The sequence below is a fragment of the Acromyrmex echinatior genome, chromosome 13 (genome assembly GCF_024713525.1).
Source record: "Acromyrmex echinatior isolate Ae372 chromosome 13, ASM2471352v2, whole genome shotgun sequence".
In the NCBI taxonomy this organism is placed as follows: domain Eukaryota; kingdom Metazoa; phylum Arthropoda; class Insecta; order Hymenoptera; family Formicidae; genus Acromyrmex; species Acromyrmex echinatior.
The window spans coordinates 9,275,639-9,301,787 of NC_141864.1; the positions used below are offsets into that span (position 1 = coordinate 9,275,639).

Sequence of the window (26,149 nt, forward strand, 5' to 3'; positions counted from 1 at the left end):
ATGGGAGAGAACACTCTGATTTCAGTTATATACTAAAAAAAAATTTCCCGAAAGATGATTATACATATTTCTTTAGCATTTAAAAAGCGTTGTACAATATAAAAAAGCGTTACAACATAAAAAAACACTCATTTTTTCATAGTAGAAATATACAACATGTGCTTCCTTCAAGACTCCACATATACAAAAGACTTTAGATTAATGTTTACATACATTTCAATGTTTTTGAAAATCATCGTATTTGTTTTTACGTAAAATGCAAGTAGCATCTCAAGTAACGCGATTGTTAAAGTTCATTATTTTTCTATTAAATTCAGTTTTATTTTCCTATTAAATTCTTTTAAATCAGGATGTTGATTTATCCTTCGTTTTTCTTTTTTAATAAAAAAGAGAGAGAAAAAAGTCCGACAGCAATATTTTGATTAATAAAAATTCTGATAACAAGTTATATTACATATCATGTATAATTTAGCTAAGAGAAAATTTTATTTGTACTAATTCCGCCATCTCGTATATTTAAAAAAATATTAATTATAAATTGGGTTAAAATTATTCCGGAAAAGCGAATCGTTCCTGCCAAACTTGCGAGCGATGTTTGCTTTTCAAAATTGGATCAAGAACAATCGCGATAGACTTTATACGTCCTCTAAATCTTTCGTTGTCCCGTGCTATTTCTTCCCAAGGACCTCTTCGAGCTGCACGGTATGCATAATTCCACGTCACCATGACATGTACGACTGGAGTTGGGTCGAAGCTCACCTGAAACAGAATTTCGAATCTGGAAGAGAATATTCTCCTCTAACATATGCAGATTTTTATCTAGAGATACGGTAGTGTCTCGTATATATGTACATAATATATCCAAATGAGTTTTGACAAAGTACTCGTAGTACAGATAAAACAGACTAAACTGAGTTAAAAAGTTCTGTAATTTTGCAATTTTTATAACGAGAAATTAAAGTAAACTCGCAAAATGTTTTTAAAATTACATGTATAAAAACGTTTTATATCAATGTTAATATATTATAAAATTTATATAAGGGCTAAATAAGCCAAGCACATTGTCTGTGCAAAAAAAATATGTTGTTACAATTTATAAAAATCTTCCAAACATTTCGGTTCTTTTGAAAGATTTTTATAAATTGTAACTATATATATATATATATTGCACAACATACTTGGCTCATTTAAGCCTTATATGAATTTTATTGAATTTATTAGTTCGTTGAGCCTTTAAAGCTTTTTAATTTTAATTTTAATATATTATATTTACAATAAATTTTTTGCTATGTTATCATTTCTGAAATCATATAATACAAGATGACTAATATAAGTATTAAGAGTTCTTAAATACCTTCTTTGTTTGTTTGTTTCTTAATTTTTCACCATTTTCATCAGTAAAGATGATCGAGTCATCTAGTTGGTTGTCTCCATCGTGTAAGTTCGTCTCAACACAGCCATCGACTTCTTCAGTACCAAAGGAACTGGTAGAAGTATAAGTATTTTCAGAATTATTAGAATCCGTATTTTCGAAACTAATAAAGTCATCAGAACATTCAGAACTGTCTGACGGCAATCGGCGATGTTGAAACAAATTCTTCTGTATTTGTCTATTATAATCCTTGCGGCGTTCGTCATTCATCTTCGTTAAACAATCGTAACGCATTCTCGGTCTTTCCGTTGCTTCTCCCTCGTCTAAAGTTATAGAAACATAATTACTGTCTTCAGAATTGGTGGAACTTTCTGATAATGATCGCAATCGAATGGAAGCAATTTTGGCATCGCTGTTGGAATCCTTGCAAGGATTATAGTTGTTCCTCATCGAAGAATTGAAGATAGGTGTATAATGTGTTTCGGTAGGAGAGGATGTTTTCATTCTTTGTTTATTACATGTTTCATTCAATTCGTCGTCTCCAAAAACGATCCAATCTTCAAGATCGATGGAGCTTTCTGATACTGTCAGCGATTGAATCGAATTTTCTTGTACATCAGGCATTTTATTATTGCTATCTTCGCAATAATTATAATTCAAAGAATTTGCTATACAACGTACTTTGGTCATGTATTTTCCTTTAGTTCTCTTCTTTTTGCGCGCCTTCGGTTTTCTTTTCCTACGTGTACTTTTGGGTGAGCTCGACATTGTTGAGCTATTAATCTGTTTGGTGATCTGAATGGAATCTGAAATATTCATGTTATCTAAGCTATCAAGCTTCTTACTGTCTAATGGACAATCGTATGATGCTGTTTTGCTCATAATCGCCATACTTAATAGATTCCATCCAGCATATGGTTTGGCCGATACCAAAACAGCTCAGCTGACGCTTCGCTCTGCTATGATCTAGAATATAAAAAACAATCTCAGTTTAGACTATAGATTATATGAACAATATTGAGTTCTTAGAGTTAGGTTTAGATATCTAATATGAAAGATTAGTTGAAAAATGTATACATTTATGTGAGATATCGATGTAATAGTGTATATGAGTGTCAATGACATGTAAATCAAATGTGTTTAAGTCCTATTGAATCAGTAAAACAGACGACTTTAATATCTCATTAATATATATATCATCCATATATTCTTTAACCCCAAAATAGATTTTTCCTCTACAATCAATTATCAATTATTTTTTCTAACTTGCCTATTTTCATCTTCTAAATTCCAATTAATAAAAGATCTTATCAACGAAAAGTCAAATAAGCATTTATTTGATTTCTGAGGCTCAATTCTTGTAAAAAGAATTCTTATCTAAAACGATCCTCCTTATCTTCAGCCGATTAAAAAAAATCGGCCGTCAGAAAAATGTGTCATTTGACAAGAGTATTAAGGTATTAAGTATTTACAAGACATTGACCGGAATATTATCCGATATTTGTTTAGTATATCTGTATTACTGATATAGATCTCAACAATAAGGCTTACATGGAGAAACACCGTGTCATGGGAAACATGATGCATCGTAGCATGCATTATGATGACGCCTACGCACATTGACACGGGCACGTTTCGGAAGTTCATCATAATCGCATTATTTAGCGCGTATAGATTTTAGCATATGACGTAGAATCAGTCATTGAGATACAGTCATCCATACACACACATGCACACACGTGCATGTATTGCGTGACGCACGCGTCGCATGTCACGTACACTCTCTTGACTTACGTGATATAGAAGAGTCCTCGCAGGCGATGCAATAGCCTTTCGGATTTTCCACCCAATTGTAATCGTACGTGGGCAAAGCGGATCTTGTTCTACACCCTAAATAATCTATACCGATTGCAGTGTCAATTCCTATCGATTTCGCAGAGGCGAGGTTGTCTATCTCAGACGGGTACATTTTTAGAGAACACATGTTTACGAGATACTTTAAGCGGCCATCTTCAACTACAAAATGAGAGAGTATCGTGATTCGTGATGTATTCATGTATCGTTTCCAGCTGGACGGCACGGAGAGGCGCGCATGCGCGGCGAGTAGACGCGGAGGCCTCCGCCTCAGGCGCGTATAATGAGAGGGTGCGTCTGCGCCCTTTCTTCCATTTTTATTTTCATCGCATATCTCAGATTTTCATTTACTTTTATCTTAGAAAAAAATGTTTTGAATAAAATTCCGCGATTTCAGGAGAAAAAACACAACTTCTTATCCGACTGTCATATATAAAAAATATCTCATTCTAATCCCAGATAGCAGAGTTCAAAAGAGTTCAAAAAGAATTATATAATGTACCATCAATTCTGAGCTCATTTTCAGATGTAATAAGAATTCTTTTCAAATTGATGGCATATCACTGAATTCTTTTTGAACTCTGTGCCATCTGAGATGACATTCTAAAGCTTGTTCTACAATGCGCTCTTTGTTTTCTGTTTCTTGCTTTGGCTTTTTTTCTCCTTTATAGTCGTATCATATTTTTTATCAACAATTATATTACTTACTATGTATGTCTTGTTTCTTTCGAAGTTCGTTAATTTTTATCTCGGACGACATAAAACAAAAAACTGGATAAGAAACAAGAAGATATAAAAAATAGTAAAAAGCAAGCAATAAGAAACAAAAAGCACATTGTAGAACAAGCTTAAATATCTCGGTTCTCATTTTAAAAAGAAATACTTTAAATAAAAGTATCGCGATTTTAGAGGGAAAAATACAACAATTTTCTTACATCAGTCTCCCTCTCTATCTGTTCGTTCTATTTTGATTGAACGCGATGAATCGATTGGAGAAAAGAGCAAGAAAAACGCAGTTGTTTAAAAAAAAAAACGAGATTTCGGGCCAGATCGGCGCCTCATATTTATTAGACACGAGCCTATGGAAATGATCACGTGACTCTCACGCAGGGAGAAAGTCGAGATAAAAGATACGGTCAACGCGATGTTGCAAACGTTTGAAGTGTTTTTTAACAATTTGTAAAATTCTTTTTTTGGTCCATCAAATGCTTCAAAGCATTTTGTAGCAAAACTTCGACCACAACCAAATTCTTAACACTAATGGAAATAGTGTGTTTTTAAAATTTTTCTATGGTGCAGATATGATTACCTGACTACCTGAATATTTGTTGCGTGATAAAATACGTGATAGTAAAACAATGAGGACTGTGACGTGATGGAACCTTTGTTCGAAGCGATAACTCAGAATTTTAATTTAAAATCAAAAATAAATCAAATAAATAATAAATCAAATAATAAATAAATCAAATCCCGAAGAATAAATGAAATTAAAACAGAAAGGAAACAAACGGAAAAAATTTTTCTGAAGTTTTAACGACGTGGAATCCGAAAATCAGTACGATTTCGTAATTTGTGACAATTGTCAATTTAGATATAATTTAATTATTTATCTGTCCAAAACTTTTGGCATCGAGAAGTTTAGAAATATATCGAAAAGACACGCAATAACTATCACTATCTAATGATATCTATAAGTTAACGATTAGGCACTAACGAAAGTAAATGACGAACGGATGTTATCATTTGTTGTCATCACTTCAGTTGAATTCATTTCGTTAACAATCAGATCACCACAATTTTAAATAAATATACGTCTATAATTGTGAGCGCGGATTACAATATCGCAGGTCCGAGTTGTCATTCCTGCACTGGCGTCTCACTTTTTTGCGATTTATCTATAATAAATACATAATAATCACCCAGAGTCCAAGATAACAGAATCGAGAGTGAAAAGTCAGTAAGGGGAAAAGATTTAGCATATCAGAAGACTTTTTATATCCTTTCTCTCTTGATATCTACTAACATGTTATTTGATACATATATATTTTTTTAACAAAAGAGAAAAGAAAAAGCAAGGAAAACAGGAATAATTTCTGATAAAGAATTTCTAGTTAAATAATAAGTTATTATTAAAATTATTACTAAAAGTAAATTACTTTTCTATTTCCTTCTATTTCCATGTGCGATCTGGAGTAGTTTTGAAGAATTAGAATTGACTGCCGATATTTGATAAATACCTTCAGTTAGGGCAACCGTATATAATCGTAAAAGATCATTATAAAATAGAAGTAAGGAATAATAAAGTGAGAAAAATCTTTAGGATAACGGCGTCATGCATCAATACATATATATGTGTGTGTGTGTGTGTGTGTGTGTGTGTGTGTGTGTGTGTGTGTGTGTGTTTACTAAATATTGGCACGTTCGGCACGTGTCGTTTTTTTTTCTGTCAATTTTAATTCCCAAAAACTACTCCAGATAGCACATGAAAATAAAAGAAAATACAGAAAGATGGAAAAAAAATTTATTTTTAATAATAATTTATTTAATAATAACTTATAATTGTTTAACTATAAATTCTTCCTAACTAGAAATTATTCCTGTTTCCCTTGTTTTTTCTTTTCTTTTTTGTTTAAAATCGAAGGTCTTTTATGTTGAATATGAAAGATCAGCACGCAGGACGTCTAAATAGACATAATATGACAGGCCACTATATCTGCGTGCTAGTCCTTTATATTCAGCATAAAAGACTTTCGATTTTTAACAAAACGAAAAAAAAATCGAGCGAAGAAGGAATAAATTATAATAAAAAATTTATAGTTAACAATAAATTATTAAAAATAAATCTCTACGAGAAACTATCAAATAACCGAAGAAATAAAAAAGAAAATTTCTTTAGAATGTGGCAGATCATTTTATACATATTCAGTATAAAGATTTTCGATTTTTTTTCAGTAAAAGAAAGGAGAAAATGAACAAAGAAGAAATAATGTGTGCTAAAGGTATATTTGTTAAATAATTTATAATTAAAAATAAATTATTAAAAGAAGACGTGTTATTTGGAACATGCAATATTTATATAAAGAAAAAGATCAAACATTATTCTAATAATATAATAATAAAGAATCAAACGTCCTGACAAAAGAAAGATCGATCGTTATCTTAATAATAAAGAATAGCAGGAGATAATATTGTACTTGTTTTTTTTTCTTTTCATTGTTTACATTGTAACACACAAAATTTCAACCGTCCATTTATATATGTACTTTAGCGATAAGAATATATTTAGATAAGAAGAATGTAGCATACTACGTAACATTATTGTATGTGAATGTGTATATATGTATGTGCGTGTAATCTGACCCAACGTAGTGCGTTCCATTATTGGATGTTAAAAAATCGACCTGAAAAGAGAAGGTCATAATTGATTATAATTTATGGTCTTTTATTTAGTCATATTTTAGTACATAAATAACACAGTTTTTCTGTTTTTCAATTTTACACATTCCTGTATTTTAAATGAAATAGAAAGCATTAAAGGATATTTGAGAGAACATGAAAAGGAGCTAGAGAGAAAAACATCGTAGGTCACAGCTTCAAAATTGAACAAGCACGAAAAGATTCAACGAATAAGTAGCTGATGTGCATAACATAGGATAAATATAAATTGTGGATAAATAAATTGTCGATTATATCGAGAAATTGTACAATTAAATAATTTAAGAATTTTATACATATTTTGAATTTTTATGCTTTCATTTACGTTTCTGAATAACCGATTACTATTTCTCTAGAACTCTAATTTCATGTTCTTTTCTAGTATTAGCGTCTTGTAAATTTAAGTTGGAAATTGGAATAATTCGATAAACACCAAGTAACAGTAATATTACATCAATGTTATATATATTACAGTTAATTGATGATTACTGAATAAGACTGCATTTCAAGTTGTCGCTGATTTGAAAGCAAAAAAAACGAAATGTATGAAGCTCATAAAAGCTATTATTAGGTATAAGATTCTGCGCGACGACCGAAAATATCATCATAAATCAATTAATATCAGGAACATTCATTCACTGGTCTGGCGCTAAAAAATTCTAAGAATAATCGATGTGTCATCGAGATCTTATTTAAAAACAATTAGCTGATTCACTTATACACGCGTGACGAAATTCTTGTCGAAACTGCGTCACGTATATCAGTAAAATAAACAAGTACATAAACGAGCGAATAAATATTTAAATATATGCAGATATTACATAAATATATGCAGATATTACATAAGTATATATTCGATATTCGCTGCTTGATTATGAGATATCTCGCGTCGAAGCGAAAAGCGATTTAGCATAAATTTCGTTGTCGCTTTTTTCCTCCATAATCGAGTTATTCAGTGTCATGAGTAACTTTCCAACCCCTTCTCCTTCTCCGCCACCTCTTATTGCTATACATCTCTTTTGCACACATACATGATTATTACTGTCAATAATTATTATTTCGACTAACGATATTACCGAACGTGTGCAAATCACGTCGTGCAAGTCGATGGAACGTGTGAAATAATTGCGTCAGAAAACACATAAACGGAAATCGGCAGGACTTTTTGGTAGTAAAGTCGTAGTCCAAGTGTCACAATAAAAAGTCAAGATACAATTTCAACTGCGTATAATAATTACGTTGCCATAAACAATGCTGCATTGAAATTTTACAAGTTCGCATAGTGATCATGTAACTCTTTCTCTAAATATATGACAGCATGAAATAGCATTTTTCATACCAAATGACTTTACTATTATTATTATAAGAAACATAACAAAAGACAATATGTATCGTATTGTTACAGGATATTATTAGGAGAACAAATCACTGGTTTTTTTTTTCTTTGAGTATGTGTTAATAATTACATCGATAAATGTTGATAATAACGCGAATAATTAATTAATAATGTAGATAAGCAGGTTTCACGTTCATCAAGATAGTATTCGATTTCTCTTTTTCTATGACTTTATTGTAAATATTGTACACTCCAACTTTCTGTCGTGTATCGGACAAGAAACAGAAATAAATTTACACATAATTCTTCTATTTTTTTACATTTACATATGCAATTTAATAATACAAGACTATCAAAGGACAAAAAAAATTCAAAGGTATTGAACACCAATACCAAATTGAAATTGCTGGAGCACGTCGCTCCTCATGAACAACAATGGTGTAACTAAGTTCAATTCTATGCGGGCAATGTTCCCCAACTTCATCGCAATGCCTCCGCCGATAGCGCAGCGAATATTCTCCGTGAAAATCTTCATGTTTTCATCGTATAGATTATCTGAAAATTTCGAACAGGCATCATATAAATTAATCGACTCTATTCGAATTATAAAATATAACAAAATTAAGAAATATACTTCAAGAAATATATAAACAAATAATATTAAGATTGATATGGATGTAAAAATAAGCAATTATTCAGGAATTAATCATATAATTTTCATCTAGGCTAGCTTTTCATATAGACATCAAATGTCAATTTTCATTTAGGACAATTATATAGACTTGAAATGAAAAAATACAACTTCCTAATAAGGAACTTCTATGTAAGAGTAATTATACGAAACTACGTCGCTCACCATATGTGAAATTGGATAAATTGCCGCCGTTGATAAAACCGTGCAGCCTAAATAAATCCCCGAAACTATTACGGCCGGGTCTGAATGGGAGCGGCGTGTAAACGTGAAGGGCGGCTGCCCAATACATCTCGCCACCCACAGAATTTCCTTCGTAGCGGGGCCCGCATCCTCTCATGTCGAATCCACGTAGATTCAATGGACCTCCCAGGAAGAAATGATCGGCGATACTTATTTTCATGTCGTTACTGATTGCACTCAACAGTCCAGACTGAAGACCCAATTGGAATGTCTATTCAAAGGTAGACAATTCGTGATTAAATATTTTACAATGCATATAGAAATTGTCAGGATAGCTAGAAATAAGGAAAGTTTCACAATAGATAAAAAGTACTTACAATGTATTCATGTGGTGACCAATTAGTTTGCATGGCGAGTTCGTTCCTCAAGAAACCAATATCGCCACCTAAACCAGCCATTTCTGTCGTTAATCGCAAGAGGCTCCCAGTAACGGGGAATAAAGAACAGTCCCTTTTATCTATCGTCCAGATGTACCTCAGTGCAGATTTCAAATTCGGGCCGCATTGCTCCCGAACATGAAAAGCCGCCTGTTTCGAGCAACTAATGTTCCTAAATGCAGCTTCATATTGTAAATTGTGCTTAGAGGTGTCTGTCTGGTTAAGTTCCATGTCAAACAGCAATCCCTTGTCGTTTTGCTTAAAACCAGACCATGGGAAATCGTGCGTTGTGTTGAATATAGTACTGGTTAATCTGCAAAATGTTAATTTAACTAGTAATGCAATTCTAATATATGTATCAAGAAATAGATATAGAGAGAGATATATTAACTCACACTGCGTTGTATAAGCTCTGTGGAAATGGTTTAATGACGGATACATTAAAGTTGATCGAACTTTTGTTACCGTGAGAATATTCCATCTGGACACGTTCTGCTCTGCCGAATAGATTCGGCGCTTTTGCGCCGATAATTAGGCATCCCTCGTTGTTCCCAACCATTGTGCTGATACCACCAACTAAACGTCTCATTTCACGTACTTTAAAAGTGACCTAACAATAAACATGATCCAGACATGAACATTATAGATGAATGCATATTTGTATACGGCATATATGAATAACAAACTGCGTTACATTTAAATCTGAAAAAATTACTTATTCTTTGTCGAATTAATTGTTTAATTATATAGACCCACTTCAACACCATCAGGCGTGGCGTCGGGTCCTTGACTGATATCGATGTAAATGCCGATATTTTTAAAGCATCCTAGGGCGTCTAACTTCTCTCGCACTTTGTAAGCGCGTATAATAACATCCTCGAAATTTTTCGCTTTGAACAAGTCCGTCACTTGTGACTTAATAATGTCGTCCTTCGTTCGTACAAGTCCATCCACGTGTATCTTGTCGACTCGTGCCTAGTGGAGATTGATATAGAATAATTTTTAAAATCTACAAATGAAGATACTTGACTCTACCGTTTAAATAATTTCTAAATGACATACCTGTACTGCCTGTAGAACAATGTTTTTTGTCTGCACATTTTCTTCTTCCCTATGTAACTGAGATTTGCTATTGGAAAATGGTGGCTGCAAGAAAAATAATAGGATCTTAGGTAATTAATTTTGAAAGCAAAAAACTAGAGAATTAGGCAGACTATTATAAATATGAATTAACTCTCTGGAGCTGATACTAAAATCTGTAACAATTACTAATTCTAAGTATCTATAAGATCCATTTAATTTATGTTAATTAATTAAAAAGCTAATTAATTTTGAAAAACTAAAATGACATAACTTACATAAAAAAGAATAAATAATTAAGTATATTTTAATAGAAATAATTCAAATTTGCCATAATATTAAATTGAATTAACTTTTCTAAGCATAAAAAGATTTATAATTGAGTAAATCTAATAATTCTATCAGTTCCAAAGGGTTAAATTATTTTGTCACATAAATTGTAGATATACAAAGTCATCCGTTGCGTTTGATGGGTCATTGTGTTTCTTTGCGGAAGCATTCTCCTTAGGTAATTGACCCAAGCTTGAAGAATTACTGGGTTCCTAAAAAAATATATTTCTCCGTTAGATTCATCTGTATACATCTGTATACATAACATTCTTTAATAAAAATCCAGTTATACAAGTTACGTAAATTTATATATTGTTTATAATTGTTACCGATTGATCGTGGAGCGAAAATTAAAATTATCTATCTCGGTATATTATTAGAGATTACGCATTCCGAGAATCCCAACAAGATTTTAGGTTATGCCGTAACTTCTAATAATAAATACGTACCTTAGCGTGAACGATGCCCATTATTTCGTCGACGAGTTTCTCCCTGTTTTTGATTGTCGCGCTAAAATCTCATACTAGAATCGGTGCGACGACTTCGACGTCGAATAAAAACGTATAATGAACTTATAATTTGAAATATCGAACACGAAAAAAAACATATATCGAACTGATTGAATACGGACGATGGACCGCGTGCCTCTCACCGGTGCGATTACAGCACCACACAGCACCTCACTGCGTTAGAATACGTATAATCTTCATACATGATATTAGAGATCTAATAATATAATAATATTATATAATATCCTAAAATATATATATTATTATATAATAATATATAATATATTATACTAATAGTAATAATATATATATATATATATTACTATATTATCTGACAATATATACAAAATTAATAATAATTTAGATCACAGGATCCCTACACACATGATATAGTTCTTTCAAACAGGATGTACGGATTATCGACGAACCGAAATTTCGTCTCACACTTTTTTTGTGTGCACTACATTAATCAAATGCATAATCGATTAAATTTGCGAAGAGAAATTCAATTTACAATATTTGAAAAATTTGAAGCTAGAGACTAAACAGCATTTAATAACGCTAACAACAAATGATATATTTTTTATTTTTTATGTTCTTGTTGAGACACGAAGTATAATCGTATTTCATTTGATCGGCAGAAAAATATCAGGAAAAAAATCATTAAAATTGACTAAAATCAATTCGACAGTAAGTCAATTATTTTCTTCTTTTATTTAAAATATTTAAATATATGTAAGAGGTCGATTATAAACTCGAAATATATATTCTTAATTATTATATAATATAACAATAAAATATTGAAAGAAGGAACGATTAGTTTGTTTCAAGATCTCTTAGAAATATAATAATATAATATGCAAATATTTCACAGTAGTGCTTTAATAATTACTTAAACAAGCCTGAGATTCTCCCCAAAGTACCCTGTACAGTTTATATAATAATAATCTATCAGTTATATAATTTTTCTGAGAAACAAATCAGCGTTTTTATAATAATATAATAATATAATAATATACTTTTAAAATAAAAAAAAAATTAGATATATTAGGTGTTGGAATTAATTCGTAGCGTTTTACAAGTGATGGGAAGTACTTTCATTAATGTATTTTTTAATGCTCATGTGAAATAAATAACATTCTTTCATTAAAAAACGCTACGAATTAATTCCAACACCTAATAATTTTATAGTAAATTCTTCGGCGACACAATTTAATTGCATTGTCCATTATACATAAAACATCTCCTAATATTGTGCCCAATAATTTACTTTGGACACATAAAAATGTATAATCGATAAATAATACATTCTATTTTTTATATTTGCAACTGTTGGTCAATATAATTACTGTGCGTACAATTTATAGGAATCATGTATCTAATGTATTGGCAGACATTTATGCCTTATGGCATTTGCACATATATATAAAACAATGCTTGCAGTATTATAGCATATTTAATTTACTGACTCGATTCCGAGTCAATGGTCTGTTCTATTTAGAAGAGCTAAATTATGCAAGAAATGCAGCTAAAAAAAACGGATCGGAGTACGCTATTAATTATATGGATACAGCTGACAGTCGGCTGACAATATCATCGATTCCATTTTCATCAAAATAAAATCATTGGATATATGTATACAACAGAAATTTTTATATATCGCATATTTCATTACTTTACATACCGTTATAAAAATAATTGAGACTTATAATCGAAATGTATAATTCATAAATGTTACTAACAACAATATAATCATTTATGATAAAGTTAATATGTTCCTAGCAAAATAACAATAATATACATGTACATATATCAATAATATAGTTGCAATATTATTTAGAAAATTCACTGTAATGGTCACAATATATAGACGAATATTCATATCGAATATTAATTTTTTTAACACATTGTCTGCACAGTAAGTTCTATAAACGTCACAGTAGAAATTACATCATCATGAATATATAATAAAATATTATATTATCAATAATATTATAAAAAGACTATTTTTTCATGGCTAGTTAAATTGTGTTTTTCTTATTTTGCATTGTTAAGCTATTTATGTCATTTAAAATATTAGACGCCATTGATCGCTATGAAAAATAGAGCGTACATTTTATATAGCATCTGTTACAATTAGATAAGTTAGAGATAATTAGAATGGTGACTTTTGCATTAAAAATATACTTTCAATGTGTGTGTGTGTGTGTGTATGTATATATATATATATATATATATATATATATATATATATATACATATTTTTAAAAATAATATCCCTTTTCGTCATATTTTTAGAACAAATATGTAAGTCAGATCTTCATATCACGACTAGCAAAAAATCACGAAGTGATATCATTGAAGTGATGCAAAAAGTTTGCCATTTTTCATTAAGTTACAGTTTTTTAAAGCTACTGATGAATCTTTTAAAAATGAGAGATAAAAATTTTCTTCTTCCTTTTTTAGATAAAAAATATATATTGAAGTCACAATAGTGAATATATTATAATAATTAATAAAATTACTTACAAAAATAGTCTTTTTACAAATTTGTTAATTCTATTTTTCGATGATAAACTTTTTGCATCGACTTAATAAGTTTTCAAAAACCTATGCTATGCTCGCGAATCTCACAGATTTGACGCATCCTTGGTATCTATCAAACCAATATGACTGATACGTGGGTTTCTATTGACGGGCGAAACAGGGCTCCCGTGGATCTCCAGATCAAATTCTGAAGTGGTCAAACAATTTCCTATAACTCGATTCCATCTATCGGCACTCTCGTTGGCAACCATGTATGTTTTTGTCATTTTTGGTTTTGGCTCTAAACTATCACTGTCAGACCTTTCGCAAGCTCGTAGTGCTTCTTGATGTATAATAATTTCATTAGTAATATATGCTTCGCGACGTATCCTGTTGCGTAACTTAGAACTCATATCAGGAATACACCATCGTATGAGAATCATCACTAATGCCACAACATTCTGCAAAATATGCAAATATGTTGCAATATAATTATTATCTTCTTCATTTGTTAAGATAAAATAGATAAATCTACATAAAATGCAGATATTTAAAAAAATAGTATCTATTTAAAAAAAAAACATACCTCAAAAACGACGATAAAAGCTAATCTAGCCGCTAATATATGCCAGAACATGATGTCGTATTCGTACTTGTTTAACGAGTTTGGTGGTTCTCTATAATCTGGATAGCGGCAGATCTCGACGGGGACTTGATTCAATGTCATATTTGGCCGAGTTCTACCCAGATCGCTAGTATTAAATTTTGCTAGAGAATGATCCAGGAAACCTTCTAATGAATAATTATCCGAAACCGTTATGCGGTAAACTAGTCTCGGTATAAAGTTTGAAGTAAAAGCTATGATGAATGCCTGTAAAACAAAAATAATGTGCTTGAAAAATTTAATTGTAATTTGTGAAATAATGCTATTTTCAATTATAAAATCATTGATAGATTTCATTGATAGAAGTCACATCTTTAAAAGTTATATTTGCTACGTTCAGCAAAAAAAAAAACAGTTATGTAACTGTAGTAAGAGTTTTTAATATGATTGATTTATATGTACATTTAGATTTAATAAGGAACTAATGGCAAAACAAACAATCTAATTAAAAATGTTTACAACAGTTGTATGTAAAATTGCTTTTTCTACCGAGCGTTATCAATAATTGGTGAATTATAAAACTTACATTTGTGATAACGGATATTTTGGAAATAGAATCGAGAATGCGATACCATATGCCTATATCTCTGACACGTTGTCCAACTGGCCTTCTATACATGGTTAATAACTTTTTCGCGTCCAATCTCGTCTCGAAGACATTATTTAGTAACGCAAAGAATGGCGCTAATGGAAATGCAGCAACGAAAATCGTAACAAATCCATATTGTAGCACTACAAAGAAAAAAATTATAACTGTGTTCGACAAAATTTTTGAATTACATTCCAACGTGTATTTCTAGTATACATTACTTTAATCAATTCATCATTATTTCAATCATTATTTATTATTTTTTGATAGAATAAACGATATTTCTTTGTATTTACCCATTTCTAAATATTCAGGAAAAAGACTTCTAGGTCCCCATTGGACTAATTTATAATCTCTGACCCATTGCAAATATTTTCTAGATGAATATCTTTTATTCGGGTCGTCCAACTTTTTCGAGCCCACATGAACTTTCAAGGTGTTCAACCATTTGTAAAATAGAGGAAAGAGCATTTCCAAGATAGTGTTCATGGCTTGTTTACCAATCATAATAATGCTCAATTGGATGCATAATTCCAAGAGACAACCACCCGGTCCACATTCTTCTTGTCGAGAGCCAAAGAAACGATTATAATTTCCTGGATATCCAGTGAATTTCCCCTTGAAAAATGCTATGTAAAATATAGAGGCGTAATAATTCACAAACTCCAGTAAATAAATTTTTAGAGTCAAGCTGTCGTCAAATTCAGTCTGAGTACGAAGTAATTCAATCTGAAAATAAGAAACGAGAAATTTTCATATTTTTTTTTTATTAAGATTAATAAAATATTTTTAGTCTTTATTTCATAATTTATTTTTAAAATTATTAACTAATATATGTACAAACATGAAAATAATTTAAATAATTATTATTATTTTAAATAAGTTTTTTGATACAATTAATATTTTAATAGATAAATCCTTAAAATTACCTCAGTCAAATATTCGGCCAGCCAAACATAAAGCCAATTAAACAAAATGATACAACAGAGATTAATGCAGGCGGCAGTTGCGGTAGTGAACAATATAGCATAACTGGTTACCATTGGATGTCCAGAAACACTTAATGCAGTTAAAACAGACATTCTGTATAAAACTACTCCAAGAACGGCAGCCATAGCTACAAGTATCTGTAATATTATCATATAAAGTTCTAATAAATTTTTGTATAAGATATATAAATATTATTTACATACATATATTATTAACATACCAAATTATATTCAATAAATATTTTTCTAATAACAATTTTTTTATATTGTGGAGATTAAACATACCAAAAGTAAAACAACTGAAAAACTGAGAATTGTAGCGGGTAATCTCATCTTCCAGTATGGCACTTGCGGTTCTTCTACATTTATGATAATATTGACGGATTTCTTCTTAATATGTGCAAGTCTTGCTAAGTACTGTGGCCTAGGATATTCTTCTTGAGCATCTAAACCAGTTAAATCCCACCTATGGGTTATTTCGGCAGAATATTTCTTCCATAATTCAAGGAACAGTGTGGCTAAAAATGATTATATCGTTGTATAGTTATATAAAAATGTTATTCAAACATAACAATTTTATAAATAATTCGTTAATAAGCTGTTATTAATAATTTTAACATACCCCATAATGACATAAATATAGAGAAAAATACTGTCGATGGATTGTCGAACAGGTATGTAATTCTCGAATGTAAACACGTTTGCTTTAGATCCCAATAGTCACAAAAATGATCACATAATGGACACATCGCGATTGTATTGTTACCATTACAAACATCTTCGCTCGGTTCATTGTGATACAAAGTAGCGCAACTGTATACGAAGCACAAGAGACCGACGATACTAGCTGGAATTAGCATGTGAGTGTAAAATCCCAACCAGGCAAAATAGAGCCCGATCTTCACCCCAAAGTACTCTTTGATGTAATCCAAAGGCTGATAATGAAGGCACTTTCTTAAACTAGCCCATTCAGTATACAAAAGATATCGCATTGAGTCCGGAGTGTGTAGATTTCCCTGAAACATAAATAGTATATTTATATATATCGAGTGAATCAGTTTATTCCATGTTCTAAAATAATTTTTATAATTTTGGAACCGCGTTTACAGAAACTTACATCATGAAGCGGATACGCTGCAACGTATGTATGTTCGGATATCAATCTTTCGACACCAAATGCGAAATCGTCCTCCTTGGTTTCTGTGAATCTAGTTCTGTCCAATATAAATTGCACAATACGCGATCGAGTTGCCGATGTAAAAAAATTGGGCGAATCCAAATCGAATAAATAATCTTTATCCCTACTATACACCGCTGTAAAGTTCTGCTTCATCGTTGGAAAAATAGTTGTGTCGACATAATATTTGTTCATGACGCGCCGGAATAACGAATTGACTTCCTCGATAATAATGTTACTGCTTGTCTGAGGCATGCGACAACCAGGTAGTTCTCTCATTGGCAGTCTGAGTTTCAATATTTCAGCATATCGTCGCAAAACTTCCTTGGGCGCGTGAATCTTTATGAAGTGCAAGCCATTTGATTCCACTTGTTCGTACTCCAATTGTAGTCCTTCTTTTTCTAGATTCTTCTCAAATATCTGAAAATATAACGTGAATTTGGCATAAGACAGAATTGATATATACTTTATTCAAATAGTAATTTGTACTCTTACCCTTCTACGTTCGACACTGCGGTAGGTCTGTGCTTCCCCATTATACTCATCCCATACGAGTATGAAATCAACTGAACGTATCTCATCACGAAAATATAAACTATATCTTGTGCCAGAAACAGAAAGCTAGAATATATCAAAATATTATATTTATATATTTTTTTAATAGTAACACGAATTTTAATTTTCCCATCAGCAATAGGAGTCTTCGAGAAACAAAGCAAATTTTTCATTATTCCGGATTATATAAAAATCTGATAAAATTCTGATATACCTGTTAAAGCTTTAATAACGAATTTTTACCATCATAGAAGTCGAATTATTTTACTTATTTGTTATAGATTTAAATTTATCTACTAAAATTCACAATCAAAATATCAATAGTGACTTTAGAAAATCCCAATTGCCAGCAGAGTTAAAAAAGTAACCGGTAATTTAACATAACTTAATCTATTATTCATCAGTTTTTATAATTATACAAAATTAAGAGTTTTTATTAGTATTATTTCTTTAAAATTAAAAATAACTTTTAAAATTAGCATTTTTAAAGGCATTGTTATTATCAATTGTAATATAATATCAATTCATCTTATTAATTATTGACTACAATTATAATTAAAACTATATGTTATAATAGTTTGTTATACAATAATAAGATATAAATGAGGAAAGAATTAGTGCCACATTTATCATCTTATTTTAAATTATAGAACACATGAAGAGATTAATTTTTACCAATCTTGTGTCATGTATATTATTCTTCTTGTCCGAGTAACTTTCATTTATAATCGTTTCATTTGTGTCATTATTCACAGTGGATGGATCATCCGTAGAGCAGAGATTATCCAAGGAGACTGCGCTGCGCATGCTGTTCATACTCATATCGTCCTCGTATAAGGTGTTACGAACACTTTGATACAATGTTTGTTGGGAGCCTTGGTTCAAACTGTTCTGCATCGATTGATACAAACTTGATTCGGGAACACTGCTTTCACGTCGTTGCGCGCATGTAAGAGAAACCTCTTCGTCATCTTCTTCCATCGTTTAATAAATTCGTGGATTGTCAAACCCTACTTTATGCAAACCAAACAAACGTATGCATCGTGCAAATAGAAAGGAAAAAAATCAAGAAACATATAACAAATGATATCCCATTGGTATCTTCTTGTATATAATAAGAATGATTCAAATAGCAATGAAAGTGAAAATCTGTAATTGAGAAGCTTCTCATATTTCTTTAACTTTAATGCATGACTTTATTCTTTAAACAAATATACATGTTTTTAATATTACATATAAATATATATATATATATATATATATATACATGTATGGTAATAAAATTGTAATTAAAAATAAATTAGTCTGTTGTTTTCACAAGTGAAAATCTGTAATTGTGAGGCTTTTCATTTGCAACTTTGCAAAGCATGATCTTCATTCTCTAAACATACATATTGTGTATATATGCATATAGCAATAAAATCATTTATAAATAAATTACAATCTGCTGCTTTCATTTGCTAAAGCTAACCAAAATGTAATGTGCTTTTGAGAGTTAGATCAAGCTTGGATCCAGAAAATATAATCGCAAAATCCATTGTAAGCCCATTTAAAATCATGCTCTTTGTTTTATTTTTTTCCAATAATAAAAAATCATCGAAGAAAGAATTACATTCTTACCTAATGCTATCCTTAGGTCCATTTACCAAATGATACTGCCACGTTTATCTTGGAAGACTGCGTTTTAATCGAACTGCTCTTATAAGGCACGGTCTATATCGTTGCAAAAAAAATAGAGTAAAAAATTTATAATTATCATTGTTTTTGCTGATACGAACTTCGAAACGATAGTTACATGCTGTGTCACATACCGAATAATAGACATACGTCACGCGTGGTCATCTCCTTTTAGAGAACCCACCAGATCCTATCCACCGGACGCACTGCAGGTACAGGAGCGTACATACGTACGTGGTTATCAATGATAACAAACTAAATTTTTGAGCTTATAGTCACACCGTTTACTGCTGTTTAAACTATATACCTATTTCATTTTTCATCATACAACAAAATAATTTAAAACATATACTTCATACACACACACACACACACACACACACACACACACACACACACATTATATTACAATCATAATTATTATGAGGAAATGCAGATAGTATATACAGGGTGTACCACGAGGTATATACAATTTCTCTTGCCGCTCACAGGAAGATATAAGATAGGATCGAGATGAACACAAAAGTTTCATATCATTTAGCGATGTTTGCAATAATAATGGAGATATTAATTTTTGTAATTATACTAATGAGAGCACATCGAGAGAAACACTTCAGTCGCTCGAGATATATCCAGCCTAGTTTATCATCAGCATTGGCTGCCAGCAACATGTTGGAGAGGCAAGAGGGGAAGCGCGCTGTTGCTCGTAATTGTACTCTTATTAGTACAATTACAAAAATTAATATCTCTATTATTATTGTGAATATCGCTAAATGGGACTTTTGTGTTCATCTCGATCCTACTTATCTTCCTATGAGCAGTGGAAAAAATCTCGCGGGACACCCTGTATATATAAGTTTGAAATTATTAAACTTTATTGCTTTTAGATTTTCGTTTGTTTACGACAATACATTTTGATTTATCATTTTTCGATGAGAGATAAATCATTCTTTTCTATACTAAAAATATACAAAATGAATTATTTAATATTAGAATATAAGCGAATATAATCTCCGCAAATGATTGATTATTATAACCACATCTAGAAAAGATATACACGTGTATATAACGTTGCGGAAATGAATTTCCGCAGAGATACTACACATTATCGTAGGAAATATTTCATTTCACGATTTCTTTTTTAGTCTGTTTTATTGCAGTGTCGTTTTGTAAATTAGAAGTTTATTTAATATCCATATATGTACAAAACGTTCGACCTATATTTTTTACTAACAAAATTTATTAGTTATTAATTGGAATAAACGATAAAAATGTTTGATATTTCTCATATAAATATTATAAATACATATAATTGTAGTTTTGTGCAAGAAATGTGTGTCCTATTTGTCAGTGTCCTTATTATCCTATAAACATATTTGCAAAAATGTATTTCAATAACAAAATACTTATTATTGAGATATGTGGATTACATAAACAGATCTTAATATAACTTTATATATATAATAATATATATATATATATATACATATTATGTACAGAAAGAAAGTCATATTTATCAAATTACTAAATAATATATGCAAGTATATTATACAATATGTTTCTATATAAATCTCTCCATTCATCAAATGGAAAGATCTAAATGTATACAAAGTAAATACATTCAAATTGTTATTCTAAATATTTTAAGAGATTAAAGATTCAATTTTTTTTTAGCAGAAAATGAGTATATGGTAATCATACTTCCTGCATAACTAATGCATTGAGTTCCTCTTCTCCTGGACACAACACTGCATCGATGTTATAAAAAGCAGCATGAAGTGTTATCATAAACCAAGAAACTCCTGAAAGAGAAGAATACAAATTTAATTACTTTCTGTATCATACAATTCTATTTCGAAGATACTCTTTTACCTACCAAGTACCCAAAAGACAGCTGCATGTGCACCTACTAGGTAAAATACAGGCAGTGAAAAAATTCCAACTAAAGAATACACTTGCGCCAAGGTTAATCTATGATTTAATATCATCAATTCTTGCTTTGAATGTCGCTGAGACAATTTGTAACATATTCCAAGGGAAGCGACAACTGCCAGCAACAACAGAGGTGAAGTAAGTCTAAAAAAAATAATAGATTCTCTCTCTCTCTCTCTCTCTCTCTCTCTCTCTCTCTCTCTCTCTCTCTTTCACATATAGTATAAAATCATATAAAAATAATTAATTAATTCTGTTCAAGTCTATTTGACCCAAAATGTAATTGATTTTTTAACTAATATTTTATTTAAGAATTTTCCAGTATAGTATTTGATAACTTTGTTAATGTAATTCTTTATCTTTTCTCTGTAAAAATGTATTTGTTATTTTTTAGAACTTTTATCATATTGACCCAAACAATATGATTATATATTAAATTTAAATAGACCAGCAGGATTAATAGAATTATTTTTATAGATATTAAATCAAATTAGTGCAATATTAAGTATTTCTTACAAGCAGTATATTACTAGTCCAATAAACACAAACAAATAATTGCTCTGAAAATATTCAATGTTCTTTACAATCCGCTTGCTCAATCTACTTATATTAGGTGGTGGTCTGATGTTGTTTGTGTTGAGGAACAATGACCATGGTCGAATATTTGCTTTTCTGTGCTCGATCCAGTTTTGGGCTTGAGGATAGCCTACAGCTATCTGTCCAAGTGGCAGCTGAGGTAGTTGCAGAAATTCAAATCTATGGAATAATATAAGCAGAAAAATCAATTAATACAAATAAATCAAACAATGCAGGAATCTTTATATCCTGATTTTCTATTCTGTGTTTTTGATTTGTTCAACGTCAAAACTGTTTTTGTGAAATATGCTCGAATTATTCACGTTGATTAATATTATTCATAACAAGCTCGTAATTAAATCTTTCTTCGTTCTTGCTAAATTGCTACGTCAACATATGGCACTTGCTTATAGGTTAAGTTAGGTAAATCTTAAATAAATCTAATCTTAGGTAAATCTAAAAAGAAATTATACATTCATTACCCATTCGTAGTTTTATGATTATCTGGCGGGGCCTGCATTTCCCCCATCGGGATTTCCACGTGTGCCATGACTTTCTAAGGCAAAAAATAATACCCCAAAACTATTTTTCGCTGTCGAAGACTCGCCTTTTGTTGTATGTATTCTGCTCTTTTATTTTAGTTCACAATTTTCCCGTTTATTTGTGTTTGATCCCACACCTCATATCTTTCTTTTCTCCTAAAAGTGTGGATACACTCTTACACATATACTTTCCTTTTAAAAATAACAAAAAACGTAGAGACGCTGCAGAACGAATAACGAACAAATTTGATGTAATCTACGTTTATACCGGGTGATCTTAATTATCCATGCAAAGAACAATGCAAGTGAGTGGCAGATGATATTTGAAGCCGATATGTATACGATCTTCATGTCAGAATTCAAAGAATAGAAATACAACTTATTAATTTTATAATCAACATGAAACACACGAATATTTTTTAGAAAATAATTTTAAAAAATGTTTGATCCTAATAAAAAAAAATTATTTGTTTTTAAACAATATTAAGAATCTTTATTTTAGACTACATATGTAAGAAACACAAATAATGTTTAAATATTTGTTTTTACATTAGATAACTTTATTATATATTTTACATGTGATTTTCTTTAATATTATATGTACCAGCACAGAATAACATACTAAGTTTGCCAAAAAAATATTTTACTTGAAATAAAGACATGATTTTTGCTCTCACAAAATAGTTTTTTATTTTAGATAAAAATCTTTTCGATTTTTTTCAGTAGTTAACATATTTTTCGAACTTGTTTTTCTTTAAAACCTGTTCTACAATATACTTTTTGTTTCTTGCCTTTTATTATTTTTTACATCTTGTTGCTTCTTATCCGATTTTTTGTTTTATATCGCCAAGATAAAAATAATTTTGAAAGAAACAAGAAATATCTAGCAAAAAATACAATTATTGATAAAACGGTTGCAAAGGAGAAAAAAAGCAAAAGGTAAAAAACAAGAAATAGGAAACAAAGAGCACATTGCAGAATAAGCTTAAATTTTCGTCATGATTGATTCTCAATCAGTAATGTTTTCACATCCGTAGAATATTAAAGAAAGCCGGAAAATTTAAAATATCGAATATATATATATATAAATATCGAAGGCCGACTTGAGATCAAAGTGGACGTTCGAAACTTCTTGTTTTCTAATTTAAATTTTAAAATGTAGTTGTACTTTCGCAACGGATTTTAAAAATTATATTATCCTGCAATATTATTTGAAGATTAATAACACGGAAACAATATATTGAATTAATGATCAAGAATAAAAGAATAAATTATTAAATTCGTTTTGTTAAAAAATAATTCTAAATATTCGGGGAATAACATCATTAAAATTTAAATAACTTATTATACTAAAAAAGAAATTATAAGTCATGAGAACCATGTGTAAAAATAATTTGGATTAATAGAATAATTTTCTGAGAAATGCCTAATATTTAATCTTCTTTTTTTCTGATAGAGAACGACCGTCATTTAAGATTTCTCGCACGACGACTACTCTGGCTAGATTATATATATTCTTTATCCAGTTGAGATAGTGCGATATCCGTGTGTACACATCGGGGGAAACGTGCTTCTATTGAAATGTTTTTCTTGTGATCTCGTTATCTCAAATATCCAGACTTCCTTCGAATCCACCTGCAGAGGCCTATCCGAATATGCATCTTTTTTGCCATCAAAGTTCCTGGTGCAAATCGTGCTCGGCGAAATTTCGTTGGACTCATCGTCGAATTTCCAGTGCATCGCGCAGAAGTTGATATGATGCATTCTTATTACAGCATATATATTGTTCAATTGGCTCCTCAATTGATGATCGATCTATGCCTGTTTACTATGTAAGCATATTGTATTGTTGATATATGTATACTATATTCGATACAAAAAGAGTAATCTAATTGGAGTAATGGAGTAATCTAATTATATTAATTCTAATTATATTGAATTATATTAATACCATAAATAGTATTATTTTTTTTAAAGGAGTTTATTGAGTTAATAAAAAATTTTTAAAAAAATTCTTTTAAATAATTATAAATTCTATAAATTACTATTCTTATTCAGAATTAATGAGATAAAAACAGAGAATGAATATACATTTTTAAGCTAAATTATAAAAAGCTAAATTAAGAAAAGAAAACTTAAAAAAATCTTTAAAAATTTTTCAAAAAATTTTATCTATCAAATTAATGAAAATAATTATGTCTGAATAATTTAAGAATTAAGAAAGAATAATTAATTCGAGAGAAGGTGGAGAAAAGAATGACAAAGGAGAAAAGATTTAACGTAAGGGCGCTGCTGCCGTACAAGCCGTTCCTGTTTCCGATGCCTCTTTCCACGTTGGCCAGCCACAGGTTGCAGCTGCTCGACGAAAATTTCTCTGCAGTGAAACTTTTGTCGCAAGAATGGGTTTATTTCTGTAAAAGAAAACAAGAACTCCTGAGGAATCATAGGCTCATTGTACGTGATGTACCTTTTGTGAGATACTACATAGAAAACTTACATTAATTAATAAATTGTATTCCATGACGAAATTGTTAATGTAGTCCGTCGTTAAACCATCGGCCTTCGATCCCAAGACGAGGCGGTCCCAAAGAGATGAAATAGTCTACGGCAGATGTCCAGCCGGGCCGAACAGCTGCTGCAGTATCGCACAGTGTAGATAAATCGCTCGTGATATTCGGGCCAATAATTGCTACCTCGCGATCTGTCGCTTTTACATCGTGTTGATGATCCTTTAAAGAATTAAAAATCGATGAAACGTGCTCTAGTTATGATCGAATCACGAATGACGAGCGTCGAGCGATCGACAATATCAGGATGAACAAAATTCAGACTTAGCTAGAATCTTTCATATCCAGCATTTATCGATTAATTTAATTTAAATCTTGATTAAATTCTTCATCTTTTTCTAGTTCTCTAATTGTAAAAATTAGGAAAACAGTAAATTGAACCGAAATTAAAGTTAACTTACAATGACAGAGAATGGACAACAGTCTCCTACTCTGGGATTTAACTCTACTATTATATACGTTCGAAATATCCAAGAATATTTTGGCGTCCTTTACCCTATTTAATTCTTTGTTCTATTGTTGAACAAATTAAATTCAATATAATATGTTACAGTAACTTATCTCATAATTCGTTAAGTATTTGAATCAATATACAATTGTAAGGTAAATACTGACAACCCAGACAACATAAAGTATCCAAAAGAAAGACATACATTTTTGGCATATAAAAGACATCTTAAAGACGTTTTATGTCTCAATGTGTTGTCTGGAAAGTTACAGTTTTTAAGTGAAAAGACTAAGTAATAAAAATTCTCCAAGTAATAAAAATTCTTTGATTCACATTTGATCAGTCAATAAATAAAATTGGCGAATTGATATTTGCTCATTTGCAGAAAAAAATTTAAATCGCAAAAGATTGACAAGAATTGATATAGCGATCGAGATACTACCTATAATACAAGATAATAATTAAAAAAAATTATTATATTATATATATATTATATGATAAAATTATATTAATGTAACAATACACTGAGAGAAAAATGTCGAAGTATTGCGAAGCAAATGTTATTTACGAAATTTGATTATGATGATGAAATATACATTTTTGTGAAATATATCTTAATTATTTCTGTGAAATATATCTCATTAATTGCAAAAAAAATAGATAGTTTATTTTACTAGGAA

At 30.4% G+C, this 26,149-nt stretch overlaps 4 protein-coding genes across 10 annotated transcripts; all 4 read right to left on the reverse strand.

Moving 5' to 3' along the window:
- Positions 1-467: 467 nt before the first annotated feature.
- On the reverse strand, positions 468-5,100 carry PPP1R15 (Protein phosphatase 1 regulatory subunit 15). Its single transcript, XM_011059970.2, is given in 5 exon segments — positions 468-759; positions 1,355-2,234; positions 2,236-2,338; positions 3,167-3,388; positions 4,941-5,100. Coding segments are annotated over 4 exon segments (1,383 nt in total). The 5' UTR covers positions 3,357-3,388; positions 4,941-5,100; the 3' UTR covers positions 468-549.
- Positions 5,101-8,209: 3,109 nt separating this feature from the next.
- Positions 8,210-11,418, reverse strand: LOC105148311 (sorting and assembly machinery component 50 homolog). Its single transcript, XM_011059969.2, has 8 exons — positions 11,168-11,418; positions 10,838-10,930; positions 10,371-10,454; positions 10,065-10,283; positions 9,704-9,918; positions 9,249-9,621; positions 8,854-9,142; positions 8,210-8,552 (listed from the first exon to the last, which is right to left on the reverse strand). Exons 1-8 carry the CDS (start codon positions 11,186-11,188, stop codon positions 8,368-8,370), a joined length of 1,479 nt encoding a protein of 492 aa, XP_011058271.1. The 5' UTR covers positions 11,189-11,418; the 3' UTR covers positions 8,210-8,367.
- Positions 11,419-12,422: 1,004 nt separating this feature from the next.
- Positions 12,423-20,391, reverse strand: subdued (anoctamin 1). 6 transcript variants are annotated; one of them, XM_087412874.1, is made up of 12 exons: positions 19,539-20,391; positions 19,348-19,440; positions 18,403-18,652; positions 17,668-17,793; positions 17,113-17,592; positions 16,618-17,011; positions 16,281-16,513; positions 15,936-16,133; positions 15,303-15,735; positions 14,944-15,149; positions 14,340-14,624; positions 12,423-14,214 (listed from the first exon to the last, which is right to left on the reverse strand). In XM_087412874.1, the coding sequence occupies exons 3-12, from the start codon at positions 18,622-18,624 to the stop codon at positions 13,858-13,860; spliced, it is 2,934 nt and encodes a 977-aa protein (XP_087269000.1). In that variant the 5' UTR covers positions 18,625-18,652; positions 19,348-19,440; positions 19,539-20,391; the 3' UTR covers positions 12,423-13,857. The 6 variants fall into 6 exon arrangements, with proteins under 6 accessions (XP_087269000.1, XP_011058267.1, XP_011058265.1 ...); XM_011059965.2 differs by having other exon boundaries at positions 18,403-18,737; XM_011059963.2 differs by having other exon boundaries at positions 18,403-18,740.
- Positions 20,392-20,569: 178 nt separating this feature from the next.
- On the reverse strand, positions 20,570-22,724 carry LOC105148310 (prenylated Rab acceptor protein 1). Of its 2 annotated transcripts, XM_011059968.2 has the most exons (5): positions 22,395-22,724; positions 21,853-22,092; positions 21,281-21,480; positions 21,106-21,206; positions 20,570-20,768 (listed from the first exon to the last, which is right to left on the reverse strand). In XM_011059968.2, exons 1-5 carry the CDS (start codon positions 22,460-22,462, stop codon positions 20,745-20,747), a joined length of 633 nt encoding a protein of 210 aa, XP_011058270.1. In that variant the 5' UTR covers positions 22,463-22,724; the 3' UTR covers positions 20,570-20,744. The 2 variants fall into 2 exon arrangements, with proteins under 2 accessions (XP_011058270.1, XP_087269004.1); XM_087412878.1 differs by having other exon boundaries at positions 20,570-21,206.
- Between the last annotated feature and the right edge of the window lie 3,425 nt (positions 22,725-26,149).

Bases quoted from the DNA above. Each gene is read 5' to 3' on its own strand.
- LOC105148311 (XM_011059969.2), bottom strand. From the start codon at position 11,188: ATGGGCATCGTTCACGCTAAG. The intron at 10,931-11,167 runs GTACGTATTTAT...ATATTTTTTTAG, and splicing joins TGGGCATCGTTCACGCTAAG to GAACCCAGTAATTCTTCAAG. The intron at 9,143-9,248 runs GTAAGTACTTTT...ACCTTTGAATAG, and splicing joins GGTCACCACATGAATACATT to ACATTCCAATTGGGTCTTCA.
- subdued (XM_011059965.2), bottom strand. From the start codon at position 18,708: ATGGAAGAAGATGACGAAGAGGTTTCTCTTACATGCGCGCAACGACGT. The intron at 15,736-15,935 runs GTAATTTTAAGG...TCTTATTTTCAG, and splicing joins TGGCCGAATATTTGACTGAG to ATTGAATTACTTCGTACTCA. The intron at 15,150-15,302 runs GTAAATACAAAG...TTTTCTTTGTAG, and splicing joins TCCTGAATATTTAGAAATGG to TGCTACAATATGGATTTGTT.
- LOC105148310 (XM_011059968.2), bottom strand. From the start codon at position 22,462: ATGGCACACGTGGAAATCCCGATGGGGGAAATGCAGGCCCCGCCAGAT. The intron at 21,481-21,852 runs GTAAGAAATACT...TATTTTTTTTAG, and splicing joins GGACTAGTAATATACTGCTT to ACTTACTTCACCTCTGTTGT. The intron at 21,207-21,280 runs GTAGGTAAAAGA...CTTCTCTTTCAG, and splicing joins AGCTGTCTTTTGGGTACTTG to GAGTTTCTTGGTTTATGATA.